The 21686-nt window shown below is 46.8% G+C and overlaps 1 protein-coding gene across 1 annotated transcript; it reads right to left on the bottom strand.

Moving 5' to 3' along the window:
* Positions 1-2186: 2186 nt before the first annotated feature.
* Positions 2187-19181, bottom strand: LOC149305009 (uncharacterized). Its single transcript, XM_089478973.1, has 4 exons — positions 19027-19181; positions 18625-18879; positions 13361-13483; positions 2187-3147 (listed from the first exon to the last, which is right to left on the bottom strand). The coding sequence occupies exons 1-3, from the start codon at positions 19074-19076 to the stop codon at positions 13396-13398; spliced, it is 393 nt and encodes a 130-aa protein (XP_089335099.1). The 5' UTR covers positions 19077-19181; the 3' UTR covers positions 2187-3147; positions 13361-13395.
* Positions 19182-21686: the final 2505 nt, after the last annotated feature.

Below are 21686 nucleotides of genomic sequence, written 5' to 3' on the forward strand. Positions count from 1 at the left end.
CCAAGGTGCCAAACATTATCCTCAAATATATTCATCACCTTGGACAGAGCCTTTAAAGTCTGCCATAAGAGCCAGTGTGGGTTCACTACACCTCTGATGCGGAAGCCATTGGTCAGCAATAAGGAGGACTCCGGCAATGGAGTGTGGCTGCAAATAAGCTTTGCAACACCCAACCGGAGTCTGCAGCACACTGCATATCATGCATATCTTTGCCCCAGATGGGACTGGGATGGATGCAAAGGTGCATAGGGGAGATGTTTCCACACCCCCAGTGCCGTCCACTGTGTGTGTGTCTGCCCATTGCGCCATGTGCTAATGCCTGCACAATGGGAGAATGCTAATGCAGCTCCCCGTCATTTGACAGTTCACTGGCCACCGCTCAGTCGCTGTCTGGGCTTGGAGGATCAGATCTGGCTACCAGCCAAAATGCTCGGCAAAGGAAGGGATTCAGAATGGGGGAGTGCACTAGAACTCCCTCGGTTCTGGCAGAGACTGGACCGCAAGCCACAAATCCTAGGCTTCCATAGGAATTGAGCCGTGAGAGTTAAAGTGGAGAAATAAACCAACCAAGCAGTCTTGGACTTGCCATCCTTTCGGGAATTGGTACAATCAAAGTCGGGAATATCTAGTTCGAAGGGATTTCATTCCTAAACAACTTTCCCACAATGTTGTGAATTCTTATGGCTGGAATCCTGTTGATGTCCCACACTTGTGCAAATTTCCTTGCACATGCAGTTGCATTTTTTACGCTGTTAGAGATGTACGTCTTTGTAAGTGGACTTACGTCTATGGGAATTAGAACTAGGCATTTGCCATTGTGGCGTAGTGGTTGGAGGATTGGACTACAACCCCGGAGGCCAGGGTTCAATTCCCAGTTCAGCCACAGAAACCCACTGGGTAACCTTGGGCAAGTCACACTCTCTCACCCTCAAGGGAAGGCAATGGCAAACCCCCTCTGAACAAATCTGGCCAAGAACTGGGAGACATTTAGCCTTCTTTGTCAGAGAGCTCTAGTGCCACAACAAACTACAAATCACAGAATTGCATAGGACAGAGCCATGGTAACTAAAGCGGTGTCAAACTGGATTATTTCTGCAGTGCAGATGCAACCCTAATGATAAGTTAAAAGCATCTTCCCTGTGTTTTTTTTTAAGTACAACAATGGGATCATTTTCCCCAATATTGTTAAATGTTTCTCTTTTGTTGGAGCAAAGCTGACTTCTTAGGTTACAATGTGGATGACTAACGTTGCTCCCGCTGCCAAGAAAACTGGAAGGGACGCTTCCGAAAAAAATATAGATTAAAGCTGGAGCTGAACTTTAACAATTTGCGAAGGCCAAAGCCTGTATATAACAATAAGGCCCTGTTCCGTGGAGGCGTGCAAAACCAGATCTGAAGAGAGATGTGTCGGGAAACTCAGAAATAACCTTCCGTCTGGTACATAAAGTAAACAAACCAAGCAATCTTTGGACTTGCCATCCTTTCAGGAATCGGGATTATCCAAGTCAGGAGTGTCTGGTTCCAAAGGATTTCATTCCTAAACAACATTCTCACAATGTTGTGAATTCTTATGGGGTGGGATATCCTACACTTGTGCCCATTCTCTCACACATCATCATCATCATCATCATCATCATCATCATCATCAATAAAGCGCTGTATGTTTTTAATGTGAGCCGCCTTGGGTGCCTTTTTGGAAGAAAGGCGGCATTAAAAAGATATGAAATAAATTAATTAATTAACGGAGAAAGTGGAGTGAAAGTGGTGTCAAAAGACTTTATTTCTGCAGTGTAGATGCAGCTGTAGTTGTATGAATTTGGATGGTAGATCCATATTGCTGATAGACATCCCCCCCTAAAAAATAAAATAAAATAGCAATTGCATCCAAGAGCAAACCATAGAACAAGGCTACAAACGCCAGGGCCAGATCCTGAATCCAACCCAGATGGCAACCCAATCTGTCTTGGTGTTCAGTGCTGGCAATGTTGCTACTACAGGACTTAATAATGTCACCCACAACATCGGCAGTTCATTCATTGGCTCCGCTTCCCGCGTAATGTATGCCACCATCTGCCAGCCATGTCCTTCTTTCGACTGTATGACAAACAACAAGCCAGTCTCTCCATGGAGGGAGAAATGGATGCAAATCTGACATCAGAAAGGGCAAAGCTGAGACAACAACAACAACTACTACTACTACCTCTGCAGGAGAAACTTTGCAGCCTTCCAAGACTCTCCTATCAAGCAATGAGGATTCATCTTCAAATGAAGATTTTTAATGCCACCAACTCTATGCTAAAGACCCTTACACATGTGTCAATATCCTTATGGAAGCAATGGGACATTTTCCTCTTGCGGGGAATGTCCATGCTTGGTTCAAGTTTGCATACCTTTCTCATACAATTCAGCAATAAAGATTCATCTGCAGATGAAGACTTTTGATGGCACCAACTTTATGCCAAACACCCCGTATTACATTCTGGATGGAATCCCATTGGCATCTTGCACATGCGTTATTATCCTTATGGAAGCAATGGGACATTTTACTCTGATGGGAAATGTCCATGCTTGGTTCAAAGTTGCATACCCTTCTCATGCAATTGAGCAATGAGGATTCATCCTCAGATGAAGACCTTTAATGCCACCAATTCTATTCCAAAGACCCTTATACATGTATCAGTATCCTTATGGAAGCAAGGGGACATTTTCCTCTGATCGGGAATGTCCATGGTTGCATACCCTTCTAATGAAATTGAGCAATGAGGAGACTTTTGATGCCAACAACTATATGCCAAAGACCCTTACACATGCACCAGTATCCTTTTGTTTTGAACCTGGGTCAAAGAAAGGAGTGCATGGGCCACAGGATGCATTTTCTCCTCCCCGTTTCCCAGCCTAATCCCACATTCCTCCTTCCATCTTTCTACCAGCCAAGGAAGAAGCAGCGAAGGAGATCCGCAGGGGACATCCCTCCAACCCGTTTTGCTAGCAGGAGTGAGTGAAGCAGAGCCAGGGAGAAGAGCGTTTCCAAGAGAGGAGCATTGTTTCACAGCACAGAGAGTTGCACACGAAAGCCAAGGAGTGGGTGGATCTGGGCAAGCGGTTCTGCTGTGCACAGCAATGGGTTCCTCCAGGATCCACTCCAGGCTGAAATGACAAAAAAACACACAAGAGTCAGTTCCTATCCAAGATCCTTGCCAGGTCTCCCTCTCCATGTCCAAATGCAAAGAATGAGACCCGAAAACTGGCAAAAGTTACATCAGAAGCCATAGAATTTAAAAACAAAAGAGCAAAAGCTTCTCACGTTGGCTTCCTCACTTCTACTTTCACTTAAAAAAAAGCAATGGCTGGGATCTTTTTAGTTAGTCTCAGCTAGATTGATCCCATTCAACCACTTGTTGAACACATAGGAACCATATATACTCAACTATACGTTGGTCTCATGTATAAGTCAAGGGCAGGTTTTGGGGCCAAAACTATGGATTTTGATACGACTCATGGATAAGTCGAGGGTAAAACTTAGGGGCATTTAGTAAAGGATCTAAAGGATGAAGGAAAGGTAAACAATGTCAGTGTTTGACTGTTTTGATTTCCTCATTGTCTAGGTTGAATTTATGCAGCTCCTTTGTGGTCATTAGGTTCGCCTTAGGGTTGACGTAAGTTGGAAACCACTTGAAGACACACAACTACAGCAACAACTAGAAGGATATCTCCCATTCTAGTTGCTCTCTTTTACCCCCAAATTGCAGCCCTTGGCCTTGGAAGAATAAAGTGTTATTTACGGGTGCATGCGCAGCATCGATCCATCATCTGTGCCAAGCACGCCATATAGCTCTATGTTGCTCTTATATTGATGCAGGCCAGGGGGAGAGCTGAATGCAACGATGGCTCTCCCAGGGAAGAGAGCTGGCAAGAGAAACAGCCCGCTGTCCCTTTAAGTCCCATCCTCTGTCTGATGAATGGGGAATTGAGCGAGGCCCCTTGGCAGCTGTCCGGCTTGGAACGGGCTGAGACATTTCCTTTGTCCTGTGGAAATGTGGCCGTGCACAGCAGGAGGGGCCCTTCCAGGAGGGGATGGGAGCGCCAGACCCGCGTGGCCTCTCATGCGCAGATGCGCCTACGTGTTGCCATGTGCACGCGTTGTGGCCTTCTCTGTCGCTGTTTGCTTCCACTTGTCTGTGCATATCTGGGAACATGTGCATTTATGCTCTCTGCATACAGACAAGCACATGGAGGCGGAGAGGGAAGCTGCTGCTCTGCCTCCATGCATGCCTTGTGAAATGCATTTATGTGCAGAAACAATACGTGTGCATGTCTGAACAGGTTGCAGGCATATGCCCCTCTATGGCAACACACAGAACCACACTTTTGTTGTTGCATGTTTTCAATTCAACTGTGAATGCAAGGCCTTAAAGTCATTCATTCACACCCCAGCTCTGTTCTTGCAAACTCAGGGGCCATGGGTCAGTTTCTTGACTGGCTCCACCCATCTGTTATGTGGCCTGCCTCTTTTTCTGAAGCCTCCCATTTTTCTCAGCTTTATTGACTGAGATCCTACATCAAAGTCTATGTTTCATAACTTTACAAATTTGTAACTGCGTTGCGGAAATGCAATGAAAGCCGATTAGCAAATTGCAAAGGTGCACATCTGGGCATAGGCAAGAGTGCTCTAATGTGTACCAGGCTCTGTGGATGTGCATTGGGCACTTCTGATGCACAACAGGTGCTACTTTTGTGCTCCAGTCCTGAGGGGGCATCCCAACATGCATCAGTGGCCACTGAGCATCAGGCCACACCAGTCACTCCACCTTTGTGCAAAGGATGCTCTTAAGTTGTAGCATCACAGCAGCCCCTAGGTGTGCATGGACACTCCGAAATTAATCAATTCTGTTTTGTGGACATGAAAAGGCATTTACAAAGACGTAAATTCCCAGCTTGGCCATGAAACCCACTGGGTGACACCTTGGGCAAGTCACATGCTTCAGCCTCAGGGGAGGGCAATGGCAAATCTTCTCGGAATGAATCTTGCCAATGAATCTTGCCCGTTATAGGTTTGTTTTAGGGTCACCATAAGTCAGAAATGTATTGAAGGCACACAACAAGAACAACAAACTCCAAGCACAATGCCAACCATTGTTTTTTCCACTGTCATCTCATGGTATGCCCAAGGTAAGATAACTTCCATTTAATCCTTTTGGCCTCCTCTGGACATAGCAGATACTGCTGGAGGCTGCAGTATTCATTGCTCTAGTTCTCAGGGTTGGTTTTTTTTTTAAATATCCAAAATATCTGTTGCTCCAAACTCTTTTCTGGTCATTTCCGGCACTAGCTGCACCATTATTCCTATCATTCTCACCCTGAGGCGGGTTTTGCTCTCAGCTGCAGAACTATCAAGTGTCAGCTTTCACCCTATCATTGCCACAGGTCCCACACCTTTTGCAAGGGTTGCACAATTGGCACAGCACCAGACTATGCTGCGATGATTCCTTTGCACAGGAATTGCTGGAGAGACCACCTGGGTCCTGCCAAAACTGATGCGGCACCTTCTAAACACAGAAGATTGCTGTAGATGTTATTTTCTCCCTCTTGATCTCCAGTGCTTTGGTCGGGTGCTGCTAGGCTGCAAAGGTAGGTTTATGAGATCGTGTTTCATCATTAGCGACCGTAAAGACAAATGCCTGGCAGTTACGAGATCGTAAGTCCATCTTAAAATCTTGTAACTGCGGAACAGGATGCCGGCCTGATTGTTTTATATAATGGGACTCCTGTTTTCGGGCTGTTTTGTTTTATCTATGCTTTTAAATTAACGTTTTGAACGTTTGAATTCAATAGACAGTTTAATATTAACTTTTGGTATGCTTTTACCTGCGTGATTTTTAAAAACATGCTTGTATCTTATTTTATTCAGGGAGCTACTTGAGTCTCATTTTTGGAGGAAAAGCAGGACAGAAATCAATTCATTGCTTCATTGACCGATTGTTTGGGGGCAGAAAATAAAATTGCCCTCACTGCAAAAAGACACCAAAATGTGGTGTTTGGGCTTATATTGCTTCCAACAAGCTCACCTTGCAGGCCTTCAGAAATAGAAGAAGAGGACCAAAAGAGGTAAAACAAACCCCCGAGGCGAATGAAAATCTGGTTATTCGGGGGCGTCATTAGGGAAGTGCTGGGGATGTGAACTGTATCGTGTGACATCTCACACATTCCTGGTGCACTGGTGGGAAGATGCTGCCTTCCAGGTCTGGATGGTCTGCTAGACAGGAGAGAAGAAAATGGGTCTCCTCCTTTTCCCACCTGGTCACAACTCCACCAGACCTAGGATCATAGAGTTGGAAGAGATCCCAAAGGCCATCCAGTCCAACCTTCTGCCATGCAGGAACTCACAATCAAAGCATCCCCAACCTTCTGGCCATCCAGCCTCTGCTTTCTGGAAAGGTTGGGGGTGGCGGCAGCAGCCTATTTCCACCAGCGGTCATGGTTGGGAATGGGCTGCCTTCTGGGTCTTCTGCCCAAGTGGAAAGAAAGTGAGCCTCTTCCCTTTCCTACCTGACCAGCAGCTCCACCAGACCCAGAAAATGCTGTTGAAGAGAGGAAGGGTGTATTTTAACAAATGATCCGCAATGGGCATTAAGTACAGTAGGCACGTCGCTGCTGTTATTTGGTTATTTTTGTGGCTGTGCAATCTAGCAAAGTGGTACAGGGTGAAAATTGGCTGTGGCCATAACCCTAACCCTACAACAACAATAACAACAGCAGCAGCAGCAATGGGAGGTTGGAGAGAGATTATAGCCCATCACCTGCACCAGTGCCATTCAAGGAATGGCCTTGGGTTGTTTGGCTGCATGACCCTATTGTGCAAAGGGAAGAAAATGACTTTGGTTCCTCTACTAATGGATGCTGGATTTCTGAGTCACCATCATAAACTAGCAGCCACGTTGTACTATGTAAATTCATAGACTCATAGAGTTGGAAGGGACCCCAAGGGCCATGCAGGAACTCTCAATCAAAGCATACCAATTGATAGATGGCCATCCAGCCTCCTTTTAAAAGCCTCCAAAGAAGGAGACTCCACCACTTTCCAAGGCAGCATCTTCCACTGTTGAACAGCTCTTACTGTCAGGACCTTCCTCCTAATGTTGAGCTGGAATCTCTTTCCCTGGAGCTTGCATCCATTGCTCCATCTCCTAGTCTCTAGAGCAGCAGAAAACAAACTTGCTCCATCCTCAACTTGACCTCCCTTCCAAATATTTAAACAGGGCTTCAAGCAGAGGTTGGATGGGCATCTTTGGGGAATGTGTTAGCTTCTATTCCTGCATGAAAAGGGGATTGGACTGCATGGTCCTTGGGGTCCCTTCCAACTCCAGGATTCTATGATTCTATGCCCTATTTGTATGTCTAGCCAAACTATTGTTAGTTTTTAAAGAGTCTTGCCAATGTCAGGGAAGCAGCCCTGAATTCCAGACCAGGAACACGCTAAATGTGCCTCACCTTCCTCTAACCCATGCCTGATCCAAGATTTGACAGCATGGAGGAAGAGGAGGAAGGACATGATGTCACCAGTTGCGCATGGACACATGCGAACATAGCCACTCCTCGCTCTCCACCGTCTTCCTGATCTACTGGATCACCCTAACCAGGTTCTACTGCTATTATTCCATTTAAGATTTCCCCAGAAAGGGAAAAAGTGTTAGTAGGTTGTAATATTTGTTGCAGTCACTCTCAGTTTTAGTATCCAAGGTTTCTGTTGTCCCACTTTGTGGTGGTGTGCCTTCAAGTCATTTCCAGCTTATGGCAACCCTAAGACAAACCTATCATGGGGTTTTCTTGTCAAGATTTGTTTGCCTTGGCCTTCCTCTGAGGCTGAGAGAATGAAATGACCAGACATAACAACAACCAGGAAAACCAACGGAGTGATATCTAACATCCTGCGTTGCACTTACAGACCTAGAATTATGGATCTACTCCCAGGATTCCATAGCACTGAGCCATCATGACAGTTAACGTGTTGTTAAACTGGATTATTTCTGCAGTGCAGACGCTGCCTCCAGCTGGCTTCACCAACATCTCTTCCATCATGCATTGTGTCGTTCTGCTGTGGCTTCAGTCCACAACGCTGCGTACTTTTGCCACGGTGTTAGTAAACAGACTTTAAAAATTCTCTCGAATACTTATCACCTTAGATTTGAGCAAATATTTACTTGTCAGGGAGACAGGATATGCCACTCCTGGTTGTAAGTAAGTCCTTGCAGGGACAACCAGTGGCACACAAACCATTGCATTGGAGAATAAACTCATTCAGGAGAGTCATGCGCAGATCAGGGCGCAGAGAGCCTGGCACATCAACGCCGCTGCCCCGTTGCTTCTGCTTCCATAGAAAATGAACGAGAGTGAGACTCAGGTTTGCCTAGAAATCTCATTTTGAGTGCTTCCAAACTGGAACTGGTTGAAACCATAATAGAAAGGGTACCACGGAGCATGTGCAGAGTGCAATTTTGTGCTACTAGCTGGCTGGAAAAGGAAACCAAGAAACACAATAGCTAGGGTTGCATTGTGATTAAGAAACTGACCAGCAAATGATTTAAATTCCTTGGCCTGAATCTCCCCTCCGCTAGGAGTTGAATCGGTGGCCATCGACAAGGGTCTCTTCTTAGCCTCACTTCCACCGAGGGCTAAATATGTGGACATTTTCTAACATTTTAAAGTTGTGTCCAGATGTTGGCGAAACATCAGGAATAAACTCTTCTAGAACATGGCCACATAGCCTGAAAAACTCACAAAAATCTATAACACCTAAGTCTCCATCATCTAGAATTGTGAAATCTGAACCTCATGGGCCTCACTTTGCCCTCTGCTATAGACCTCCATCTTTTGTGGGGAAAGTGTTAGAAATGGGTGGTGAAGAGGGAACAGGGAAGCGGACGCGGTGGGCATCCGGATGGGTGCTAGAACCAGAGGAAGGAAGCTGGGTTCCTGAAGGCCGAAAGGAAAGCGTAGATGACCCAAGAATGCGCTCATCCTTGCCCCGGTTGCGCCAAACATTGTGGGCCTATGAGTCTCCTTCCTGATGTGAGCGGCTGCCTTGTGGCATTGTGCTTCTGGCGGGCATGCCTGCGCGGGTTGCGTTTGGCCCTCCCAGGTTTGGAGGGTGAGTCACCGCACCCAGAGCCATGAACTCAGCCTCCGCCGGTCCCTGTTCACCCCGTAAAGCCGGAAACACTGTTGACACAATAAAACAAAACTTGGCACATTCCCAGAGCCAAGCCCACAGAACCCTGAAGCGGCCGTCAGGAATTGCAGGGTCACAACCAGGGCTGGATCGGGGAGAAGCAGAGCTGCTTCTGGAAACACCCAAACGTTCCCAGGACAAGAAAGGATTCTGTGCATTCCTTCTTAAGGAATCACATTTAAAGCAAAACTCGGGTCTCCAAGCGAGGCCAATGTCACCACAAAGAGAGTCATACCACTGCTATAACTCATGCACACTGAGCTGGCTATTGTCGCTGTTGTGTTCCTTCAAGCCATTTCTGATTTATGGAGAGCCTAAGGGCAACCTATCGCAGGGTTTTCTTGGCAAGATTTGTTCAGAGAAGGTTTGCCACTGCCTTCTCCTGAGGCTGAGAGAGTGTGGCTTGCCAAAGGGCACCTTGTGGTTTTCATGACCAAGCTGGGAATTGTACCCTGATCTCTAGAGTTGTAGTCCAACACCCAAACTATAACACCACGCAACTTGAATAATTCAACTTGTTTGGCTTATTTTGCATCACTTATTTTGCACTAAAAATTATATTTTGTTGATCTGAGAGTCTGGGTTTTGCAGAGCAAAAGGAATCTCAGGGTGATAGGGCTATCTTGAAAAGTCTGCCCAGATACATGTTTCCTTTATCTATTAGCCTTGGCGTCTTTTATTTGTCCGGCATACTTTGTGCAGCTGTGATGGATGCCCCAGGTGTTAAGCAAGCCAAGTTCCCCAATGCTGCTGGGATAAATTCTGTGTATGCTGCAAATGGAGTCCACCCAGCTATACCTGAGCTGTATCCGCACTACGGAAATAATCTGGTTTGACACTGCTTTAACTGCCCAGGCTCAATGCAATGGAATTCTGGGGATTGTAGTTTGGTGTGGCACCAGACCATGGCAGCTAAAGTGGTGTCAAAGTGGATTATTTCTGCAGTGTGGACGCAGCACCAGTTTGTTTGATCCCAGTCCTGCCTGGCAAGGGAGCAAAGGGCAGGCAGAGAGGGTGGGTTGGAGGATACCCAAATATTAGGACTGGGAGAGGGCAAAGGAACTGGGAGACTAGATGGGAGCCCTTCTTCTGCCTTGAAATGAAATGAAATCCGCGGAGGCAGGAAACAGGGAGGGGAAGGAAGAGGGGTGGACTGAGGTCAGGAAAGCAGCTTGCAAAAATTCCAGGGTCAGCAGGAAGGCCTGGGAATTGGAGGCCGGGACGGGGAAAAGGAAATGGGGATGGCGAGCCGGGAAAGGGGCCCATCTGTTTGAACCACAGATGTGCTTTGGATGGAGTGTTTGTGTCAAGAGGGTGGGCAGTGAAATGGGGAAAGCAAAAGCCTCTGGTATGAAGAGATGGCAGAAACCCAAAAGAACACATTCAACGGTAGCCGCGTTGGCCATATAGCAAAGTACGGCATCATCCAAAACCCAAGGATACCTTTATCGAGCTGACCCATTAAAGTGTGCAATGTTATACATGTTGCAAGCTTTTGAAGCACCGCTGGCTTCATCATCCATTCTTTCTCTACCCGCCTGTTATCATTTTCAGTGCAATAAATGGTCCTTATCCTGTCTTTCTAAGAAGTGAAACGGATGAATCCCCTAATTTTACCTCCTTCTGGAAACAGCCCCTTAAGCGAAGACATTCTGAGTTTCCAAACCGGAGAAGATGCTCTGTGTCTGTGTGTTTGAATGACAAGCAACTGTGGTTAGTAGTATGCATCATGCTTAATGTCATCCCCCAGGGTTTGTCTTTAAGCTCCGCTCTGGTGCCACAGTTCCCAGAATTCCATAGCATAGACCCATGACTGTTAAAGTGGGGTCAAACTGGATTGTTCCTGCAGCGTGGATGAGGCCCAAATCTCAGGTTTTGGCTTGGAAACCTCAGGGCTGGTGAAACGGCCACCCGAGATGCAACCGTTTTGAGGAATGCAATCTTGCAGATCGCATGTTCTCTATCAAAATGGCAACTGGCCCGACGGTCATGTTCAAGCCCAGCTCTTTCTTTGCCGTTTAGCCTATCGATAATCTGGGTTTTGGGCAGGGCAAGTCAACACACAGCGGCCACCTGCTCCTGGCCCCCCTTCCTTCCCTCCGCTGGCGCTCAGCAGGTGCAGCTGCAACCAACCGAGGGAAACAATCAAACATACCAAAGAAAATGGAGAAGAAGACAGAAGACGGCACACGAGTGCAAAATAACAGTGTGGCAAAACTGGGGCGGACAGAGTGAGGGAGAGAAGGGGAAAGGAGGCATGGCGGAATATAATGCAGCCATTCATAGGCAGCGACAGCAAGCGGGCAGGTCCTAACAGCTGCTGGCGCATGGCACATGGCACAACCATGACCTGTGAGGAACTCCCTCCTTCCTTGGCTAGGTTTTTGCTCCCAAATGGATATATTATGCATCAGAAACCAGGATCAGAGTGAGCCATGAAGGAGGAAAGGAAGGAAGGAAAGAAGGAAGGAAGGAGACTGAGAGAGAAGGCAGGAAGGGAGGAGAGGGAGAGATTAAAAGGAAAGGAAAGGAGAGAGAAGGAAGGAAGGAAGGAAGGAAGGAAGGAAGGAAGGAAGGAAGGAAGGAAGGAAAAGAAGAGGAGAGAGAGTTGGAAAGGAAAGGCATTTGAGCATGCAAAGAGATCAGAAAGGAAAGAAAAGGAAAATAATTTGAGCATGCAAAGAGATCAGAAAAGAAAGGAAGGGAAAGGAAAGGAAAGACATTTGAGCATGCAAAGAGATCAAGGGAAAGTCAGAAAGGAAGGAAGGAAGGAAGGAAGGAAGGAAGGAAGGAAAGAAGGAAAAAGGTTACAGTATTTGAATACACAAAGTTCTAGTGCCACAACAAACTACCATTTGCAGACTTCCATAGCATTGAGCCATGGAAGTTAAAGCAGCATCAAACTGGATTATTTCTGCAGCGTGGATAGACTCTAAAATTAGGATTTATGCAAACAAAGCCAGTTGGCGTGGCATCCCCCTTGAACTTTCTCCCAATTCAACCGGTAGAGTTTGTTCCTCTGTTTGGCCCTGGGCTGGCAGATGTGTGACATTTGCAGATTAGCAAATACAGTTGTGTTCACTGTATAGCGACAACCCTACAGTCGCCTGACTTCCTGCGTCGGGGAGACTCCTCCGCAACACTTCCTGTGGTGTTGGCATTTTTCCGTTACATCCTTTGGGTTTTGGTGAGGTCACCAAGACGCTCGCTTTCCCCTTTCGCACAAAGCCGGGGTCCCCAAAATTGCGCAAAGAGCCTCTAGAAACCCTCTGCGTCAGACTGAGGTTGGGCTTACAAAACATTTGCACGAGGACGGCATGTGAGAAAAGTGTGGGACCGTTTGCGGTTTAAAAATAAATAAATTCATGCAACATGCACCTATTTTTGCTAGGAAGTGAGGCCAATTTGTGGCGGAAATGCCAGCAAGAGCAGAAATTCGACATACTCCAGCTGTTCTTAGCTTTCGACATGTGTCAATATACTGATTTATGCAACTGGGTTTATCCTGGTTTAACCCAACCAAACATCTATTTTGGACCACAAAACAGACCACTGCTGAGTATAGTAGACCGTGTGTGTACATATATGGCTTCACGTTGCCTATCGACTTAGGGCAACCTGATGAATTTCATAGGGTTTCCTTAGACAAGGAATACTCTGAGATGGTTTCCCATCCAAGGACTAACTAGGGCTGATCCTGCTCAGCTTCCAAGATCAGATGGGATCTGGTACCTTTAAAATATTTAGGTGTGTGTGTGTGTATCATGAATTTCATAGGGTTTCCTTAGACAAGGAATCCTCAGAGGTGGTTTTGGATAGTTCCTTCCTCTGGCATAGAGCTTTTACAGCCATTGGCAGTCTCCCATCCTAGGACTAACCAGGGTGGACCCTGCTTAGCTTCCAAGATCAGAGGAGATCCAGTTTCTTTTAGGGTCTCTAAGCCCAGGAATATAGAGAAGTACAGAGAAAAGGAATTGAAGGCCATTTGTATTTTCTAAGCAGAGGGTGGAAGGGCATCTTGTCTCCTTTGGGGCTTCTTCTCACCTTCCATTGACACAAGGGATATCCTGGGCTCCATCTGTCCCCATTTCCCAGAGGTTTTTGGCCAAAGGCGGAGGAACTTTCTCTACCTACCGGAGGCTTGGAGGGCGTGGCCCTTGGGGCATGGTTCAGAAGTTCGAGCCCAGGATGTGGCTCCTGCGCTGGGGTCTCTTGCCCAGGTAGTGATGGTTCAGGTACTGCCAGCGGTTTTTCCATCTGCAAAAAATAAAATAAAAGGTACCTTGTATGAAAGGAACCAGGGTTGGTGACTCTACAGACTGACTGACGCAGATCATGGCTGCTGGTGGCTCCTGGGTCGCAGCCACCGTATCTGCTCTGGCTTTTAATCCAAACTTTGAAGGTCCAAAAAAAGATGCTGAACCAATTTGAGATTGTTTTTTTTTTAACAATTCAGCACCTCGAATAGTTCGTTCAAAGTTTGGACTAAAACACAGAGCAGATTCCCAACAGCTCCTGACATCTCCTGACATGGATGGTTGCCATCTGCCAACTGTTGCAAGTAATATATTCAGAGGCAGCCATGTTGGCCATATAGCAAAATACAATAACACCCAACATCCACAAAATAGTGATACCTTTAACTGACCAAGCAAAATGCACACAATACATGGTGCATCATGTATTTTGTGCATTTTGGACAGTCAATTAAAGGTATTGCTGTTTTGTGGATTTTGGAGGTTATTGTACGTTAGCATGTAATGTTGTTACTTGCACCAAGTTACTTTTCCATTGCCACAAAGCCACATTTTCAAAAGCAGTGTAACAAATGGGAAGGAAGCTGGCATGATTACTAACATCTCCAAGTTACCTTTCAAAAGTTACATTTCAAGATATTTTAAAGGGGGAGATGTTTCCCCAGTTTTGTGTCATCTCTTATCCATACCAAAGCCATATATATATATATATATATATATATATGGCAGCAATGGAATAGCAAAGAACATTTCAACCAGGGAGCAGCCAGTGGCATCGAAGACAAGCGGTGAACTTGCTCTGGGTTTTAGGTTGAACTTCAGAAAAGCTGTCCAAGAAATAATGGGAAGGGATTATTTCTTTAAGCGCAGCAATAAAAACAACAGGGAAAACATTGTGCTGAAAAGGCAACTCCATGGGTTCCGATTTCTCTCCACCTGCCAGCCTTCAAGTGGCGGTTTGGAGCAGGTACAAAATACCAAATAGTCAGGTATCTGTGTTTGTTTTGGTGGGGCATAGAGAGGGCAAGGCTGGCTCAGCGCTCCATCGCGAAAGGAAACATTTAGGAGGGGTGCATGGGTGTGCTTATATCCAGAATTCTTCAAGAAGTGGTTGTTGTGTACCTCCGAGTCGTTTCTGACCTCCTCTGAAGAAACTTGCCCTACGATAGGTTTGCATTAGGGTGGCCATAAATTGGAAATGACTTGAAGGCACACAACAACAACAGCAACAAGCTGGAGGAGAGTACCATGGACTACCAAAAAGAAAAACCAACAGGCCCAAAATTGCTAGAGAAACAGTTCTGGAGAAAAGGAATGAGATCCTATGTTGATAAGGCATAGTGCAACTTCATGCCCACAGAGATATGCTGTGGTTGCGCTGTGCCCCCTTGTGAGACAATTGCAATGATGCGCAACTGAAAGTACGTTGCACCTTGATGCACAATGTGCAGCCGTGCAAAAGGACACCATATGCGTCATTCTACTTCTCAACTAAATATGGCTGCTGTGCATTGGATAAAAATGTCCATCAGCTTCAGAAGGGGATCTCCAGCCTGCAGGAGAGACTCATAGGATTGCAGCCGAGGAAAAAGCGCATGCTTTCCAGGAATAAAAAATTGATGAACCACCAAGAGGGAGGGATGCACCATCCTTCTTCGTTGCAGCGTGGCGGTGGGATTTTTCCTCCCCATGGGTGGTAGCAGCAGTGGAACGAATCCCATTTCATAACTGGAGAAAGCGTAAAGAGGGGTGGCAAAGTATTTATAGGAAGCCCCAGGAGCTGGCTTAGCGAAGTTCCCTCTCTGTTTGTGCGTCTCCCCCTCTGGCCCATCTGCTGCGCTCCTTGAGCCACACCCGGCGCCGTAATTCAGTAAATAAGAGCCATCTGCTCTCCTGGGCAGCCTCTTTGCTTTTGTGCTGCTGGGATGCCAAAATGGAAAACCCCCGGCTCCCTTTCTCTCCTTGGGCCACTGAGTCTTGGTGGCCTCTTGCCAGCCTTCTTGCCCAGCGGAGTGAGGCCTACCAAGGCTGGTGGGGAAAGACAGGTGCCCAGGAGCATCATGCCAGGGCACATTCACTGCTTTGGCAAGCAAAAGGCGACTTTTTGGACAACGTATCCCACAATCCCCTGGAACCAGGGAAAGTGACATGTTTGGATAACTGATCCCATAATCCCCAGCGCCATCTCTTTTTTCCAGGAGCTGTCAAGCCCTGTGAACTGATGCAATGGCAGTTCAGTGGCTCAAGGAGTGGAAGCAAGGGAAGCCATAGAGCAAAATATACCACTTGCCATCTTTAGTTCTCCAGAGAAAGAGAGGAAAAAGAATGAGGTTTGGATGTAATTAGAAAATGTTGATCATTGCACCAATACAGGGTTTTTCAGGTTATGTTGGCATCAATGAGAAACGATACAACATTTATCCAAATGCAAAGTTGACAAAACCTGTTCCTTTTTACTTTCGGGAACATCCCGAAAGTAAAAAGGAGTGCGTTTGGTTGACTTTGCGTTCGGATTGATGTCGCTTTGTTTCTCATTGACGATGACGCATCTGAAAAACAACCCGCAAAAGAGAATCTGAAACTCCTGTTTCTGTACGGGTTTTAACCAGTTTGCCTCCGTGTGATAAAGTCCTATGAAAGGAGGATTCAGATGGAGAAAGTGGAGCTCAGTTGGGACCCAAAGCCATGTAGGCAGTAGCAACAGGGAAAGGTAGAAGTATTTGTGATTGGAAATCATGCCTTTAAAAGGGAAAAGAAGGAGCAGAGACAAGGAGGAAGACTCAACTAAGAGCCCGGGGAGAAAGAGGGGCTGGTTTAGGTGGGAAGGAAAGCTTTAAAGGGAGGGTAGAAGAGTACAAGATCAACCAAGGAAGAGGCTGAGATTTATTTTTGCTCTCTTGCTCTCTTCCCAAAGCTTGACGGCTGACCGCCAGACCAGCTGGCCACCTGTTCCATGGCTTTATTATTAGGCCCTTTTCCGTCCAGCCGAACTGCTAAGCCTGGCAAGGGGGCCCAAATAATAAAAATAGACCTCCCCATCACCACATCATCCCTGTTCGGCTATGGAAAGCCACTGGCTGACCTTGCGCAAGTCACACTCTCTCAGCCTTGAAGGAAGGCAAGAGCGAGTTCTGCTGAGAAAATCTCTATGAAGGAAGCTAAATTAACAACAACAACAACAACAACAACTAACAACCCAGATCTCCAGAGTCCTAGTCCTCCACCACATGGGTTCAGTGACACGATAGGCATCTCTTATGATCTAAAGGGATGTCATAGAGAAGATGGAGCAAACTTGTTTTCTGCTGCTCTAGAGAGTGAAAACCAATGGATTCAAATTCCAAGGGAGAGAAGGCTCAATCTCTCACAAATCCCAGAATTCCCTAGCATGGAGCCGAGCCACGGCAGTGAAAGCAGGATCGATCCGCATTAATTCTGCAGCACATATTGGGTCTACGTTTCACTCATTGGAGTTTATCACTCGGAGGAGATTGGGAGTTTATCTCATGAATATCCCGGATAAAATCATGTAATTCTGCATAACGATTTCACATGACGGTGCACAAAATGTGCCATTAAAGTGGTCACAAAGAAGCATTAAAGTACATCTTTTTACTGTTGGGATTTCAGCGACAATGCATTTCCGATATCACTTTATTTGTGCAATTGCGTGTGATAATCATTCGTGCAATTACTCGCCATTTTCGCTTTATTTGAGAGATGCTTTAAATGCGCTTTAATCTCTCTTTAATGTTGAAATCAGCCCCAGTGTGATAAACTACAGGCCGGGTGGTGTAGTGTTTCTATTTCCTTTGAAATCTCCTGGTGCATGCTTCTATGTGCATGCATGCATGGCTCAGGGATGCTTCTGCAACCTTTTGGTCCTTCCCTGGGGAAGGGGAGGGATGCAGCCATCACCAACTGTGCCTCCCAACTTGCAGCCAGCCCTTGCAGATGGACCCAGCCAAGAACCCAACTTCTCCCAGGTAACCACCCAGCCAGGATCTCAAAATGCAAGCTGGAGAATGGCCAATGGGTGGCCTGAATGACGACCATGATATCACCAGGATGAGCACCCATTGGTTGAGGAGCCTGGGAAGGCAGGATGCTGTTACCCAGCAACTGCTTAGTGCTAATTTGCTCCTTCATGCGGAGGGTGGACGGCGCATGGCTAGCAAGAGAGAGAGAGAGAGAGGCCTGACATGCATTTCATGCAATGGAGGGATGGCTCCTGAAAAGCAAGGGGTGTCTTTGTATGCACCTGAAAGGTGGGGTCTTTCCTTGGGGTGTTGGTTGCACCTGCAGCCATCTTCTTGCAAAAACCTCTTGTCCTTTCAAGTTCTTGCAAAAATCTCTTGTCATGCTGTCCTTTAAAGATGCTCGAATGCACCTTTGTGCATAAAGGTAGAACTCAAAGATATAGCCGTGTTAGTCTGGAGAATCAGTATGTAGAGAGATCTTGTAGCACCTTTGAGACTCATTGAAAGGAAGAAGTTGGCAGCATGAGCTTTTCTAGACTTGCATCTGAGGAAGCAGACTTAAGTCTACAAAAGCTTGTGCTGCCAACTTCTTTCTTTCAGTGAGTCTCAAAGGTGTGACAAGATCTCTCTTTATGCATAAAGGCATAAATGCTAACACATATAGGATTGCATTATTTAAACCTGAAGAAGGTTCCTCTACCTTTATAGGTAGAAGGAATTGTATCCCGGGGTTGTTTGTCATCCAATTGTGTAGCAAGGAACCCTTGCTGAAATCCCCTCTTCTCCATGACCATTAAAGAATAGCCCCTTTAAAATGAAGCTTTTGTATAGCTTTTAATCTGTATGGTTGCTGATAAGTTGTCAGCTACCTTGGGTCTCATTGTTGGAGAAAAAGTGGGATATAAATGAATGAATTCTATGGCTGTAGCAATGCTCCCTGGGAACTTATCAGATACTGAATAGAGTGCAAGAAGTTTCTTTCGCCCATTACACCCCCCTGCCAGTGCTTCCTAATATCTTTCTTTTCACCTGAGACCTTCTCAAAATGGCAACTGCATGTGATGCCGCGTCAATCCCTGCTGCCATTTTGAGAAGGTTTCTGAGAAAAAACAGTGGTACAGGGTGGTCCCAAAGCATGTGGCTTCTCGAACTAGTTACTCACATGAGGTTGTGCCTGTATTGGCCTGAACTTGGCCAGTGAGTGGATTCAACATCAGACACCCCAGTGCTCCCGGGAAGAACCAAGACCCGCCTGGTTGGGGTGCGCCATGTGCTGCCTGCCAGATAGCGCCGCTGGGGGCTGATCCAGTAGTCCTGCAAGCCATGGTGGGTGGAGTAGGAAGCTGGGTGCAAGCTGGCCAGCCTCTTCCAAGGCATCTCTGCAAAGACCCGGTGAGGCGAAGGGGTCCGAGGCCTCCTGAGAGAGAGGACGGAGAGGGAGAAAGTCATGGAAGGGCAAAGGATGAAGCTGTTACATGTGGTCCCTTCCAAAGTCAGGTGGCAAATTGGCTCTGGGATTTAGTGCTGCCCTCCGTCCCTGTGAAAAAGAATTGGGGGTACATACCGAGCGAGGATGTAATTCACCACAAAGAGAGCTGTTTCAGGGAACATCATTCTCCTGCTGGTTTTGCAAGCAGTCCTTGAGTGTCCTGTCTGCTCAATGTCTCCTTGCAGGAGGGTCCAAGCCTGTCTTTAAAAGCACTGGACTCATCTTCAGGAATAGCCCAGGCCCCAAGGGTCTGGCCTCGTGGTCTCTGAAAGGCTACATTCCCTTCGCCTTGCCCTAAAGACAGGAGAGAGGAATCTATCTGGGTAGCAGCTGGGCATTGAGGTTGGCAGAGGACTCAGAAGTGTGCATGTCGTGTTGTTCGTACATGTGCGGGTGTGCATTTTACTCAATCTCAGCCAGCTTCTACAAGCAGTGAACATTTCCAGGGAAGAATATAGGGGAAATTACTAATTGCTTCCTTGGAGGATGATGTTAGCAAAGAATTATATCCCTACCGTGCAAAGGAATCTTGTAGCACCTTTGCAAAATAATTTATAGCATGGGTTTCATAGACTTGTGGGCAATGCACATCACTATTAGGTTGCGTCTACATTGCAGAATTAATGCAGTTTGATGCCACTTTAGCAGACATGGCTCAAGGCTAGGGAAGTCTGGGAACAGGGCCATTGTAACGCTTGGCCTCGAGGATAATTCCTTCCACGCGCTTCGAACCTTCAAAGTGTGCACTAGAGTTACAGGAGAAGACCTGGCCTTTGGTGGCCCCAAGAGGCCTGTGAGGGTTGACTCGGAAAGCATGTGCCCTAATCCTTGACAAGGTCATTGAGGATGTGGAGCAGGACCATTCCTGGACCACATGCAGCCTCCTTGACACCAGGAAAAGGAGAGCTTGGGAAAAGGTACGCATGCCTTGGGCGACATGCCATTGCAATCTGTGGCTTCCTTTTTAGTAGGGTATCCACTCCAGATAGAAGTCTGAACTTTAGTGGAGCTTTCTGGGATGCTGAACACATCTTGGAGACCAGGCTCAGTATTGTGAAAACAGTCAAAACCTGGGAGTGGATTCGCCCTATCACTAGCAATGGGGCTGGGGGCTAACTGCACTGTCTCCATGTTTCCAATTTAGGGTCCAATTTAGGGTTTCCAAGTTAGGGTTTCCCTAGGGTCACCGTCAGCTGGAAACGACATGGAGGCACACCACAACAAGAACATCTCCGTGCACTGGTTTCAAGCTTCCCATGTTGGAAGGGGAAGGCAAACCTTGTCCTTGCATCTCCTAGCAACTCTGTCCTTTCCTTCTGCAAGCAGAGAAGCCACCGTCCCTGGCCACCCTTGGATGCACCAGGGCATGAGCTTCCTTGGGTCAGGCACAGATGCGGGATTAGCCATAATTGGCGGCCGTTGGGAGGGCTTCCACCTCTCGGCTGATTACCTGCGGCCAAAGCGCACCTGCCATTCAGCCACTAATCCTCCGGATTAGAGGACCCCAACAGATGGCTCCCAGCCAGAGATGTCCCATCAACTTCCCCACCAGCGCTTGGTGGCATGGCCACACGGAAGAGTGACCGCTCTCATCCTGACACAGCAAACATCGCTGCCATGGTTGCACTTCATGGGCAGGGAACCGTCTGAATAACTATCTGTGAGCCACTCTAAGAGCCTTTAGGGATGAAGAATGGGATATAAATACTGGAAATAAAATAATAAATGGGATCCTGGGATCTGAAGTTCAGAATCTCCTGCCGAAGAGTTCTAGTGCTGTCCTAGAATACACACCTCGGTGCATGTACTGCAGCCATGGCTATTGTAGGAGAGTCATAGAGTGCTGGTTCCTCACCAAACTGCATATCCCAGGATTCTGTGGCATGGAACCATTGCAGTTAAAGTGGAGTCAAGCTGCATTATAAATTATACATTATTATAAGTAATAAATAATAATTCTTCCTACAGTGTAGATGCACCCAGTGTTTCTTTTCATATTGTTCGTTTTGAATTAAACGCGTTAGACTAGGACACTGGAAGATCAGGGTTCGAATCCCTATTTGGCCATGGAAACCCACTTGGGCAAGTGACACTCTCTCAGCCTCAGAGGATGGCTGTGGCAAACCCTTTCTGAAGAAGCTTGCCACGAAAACCTTGTAATAGGGCTGCCATAAATCAGCAATGACTTGAAGGCAAACAACACACAACGTTTCTTGATTTTTAAAGGCATTTTTTTTAACCTATGCCATAGGCCACCATACTGGGAGAAAGATAGAATATCCATTAAATAAATACATTTAATTTTTTAAAAATCAATACAGGTTCAACTTGGGTCTCCTGGCTTTTCAGATAAGACTTTGGTGAGATATTTTTTCTCGGTGACCAGTGTGTTTCCTTCCATGCCTCCAGGACGTGGCGTGGTGTCCGTTTCTGTCCTTGACACTCAGAGAGTGTCTCTTTGGGTGTGTGGTTGTGTGTGCCGTTCCTTGCCTAGGCTGTATACGGGGATGATGTGCCTTTGAGCCGAATGCTCCTGGGACTGGGAAGCCACATTCCTGAGTCCAGAAAGAGGCCAAAGCCTCAGAGAGGGAGAATGCCGTCATGTCCAAGAAGAGCGGCCCTGGATTTCCAAAGGAGCAGCTGCCTTGTCTCGGTTTCCTTCTTTCAGGAGCAAAGGAGGTCCAAGGCTCTGCGCAAGAAGACAGGCTTTGCATTGTGAGGCCAGATTTATTTGT

The sequence above is a fragment of the Sceloporus occidentalis genome, unplaced genomic scaffold, assembly GCF_023333645.1.
Source record: "Sceloporus occidentalis isolate IW3139 unplaced genomic scaffold, rSceOcc1.0.p SCAF_13, whole genome shotgun sequence".
NCBI classification, from domain to species: domain Eukaryota; kingdom Metazoa; phylum Chordata; class Lepidosauria; order Squamata; family Phrynosomatidae; genus Sceloporus; species Sceloporus occidentalis.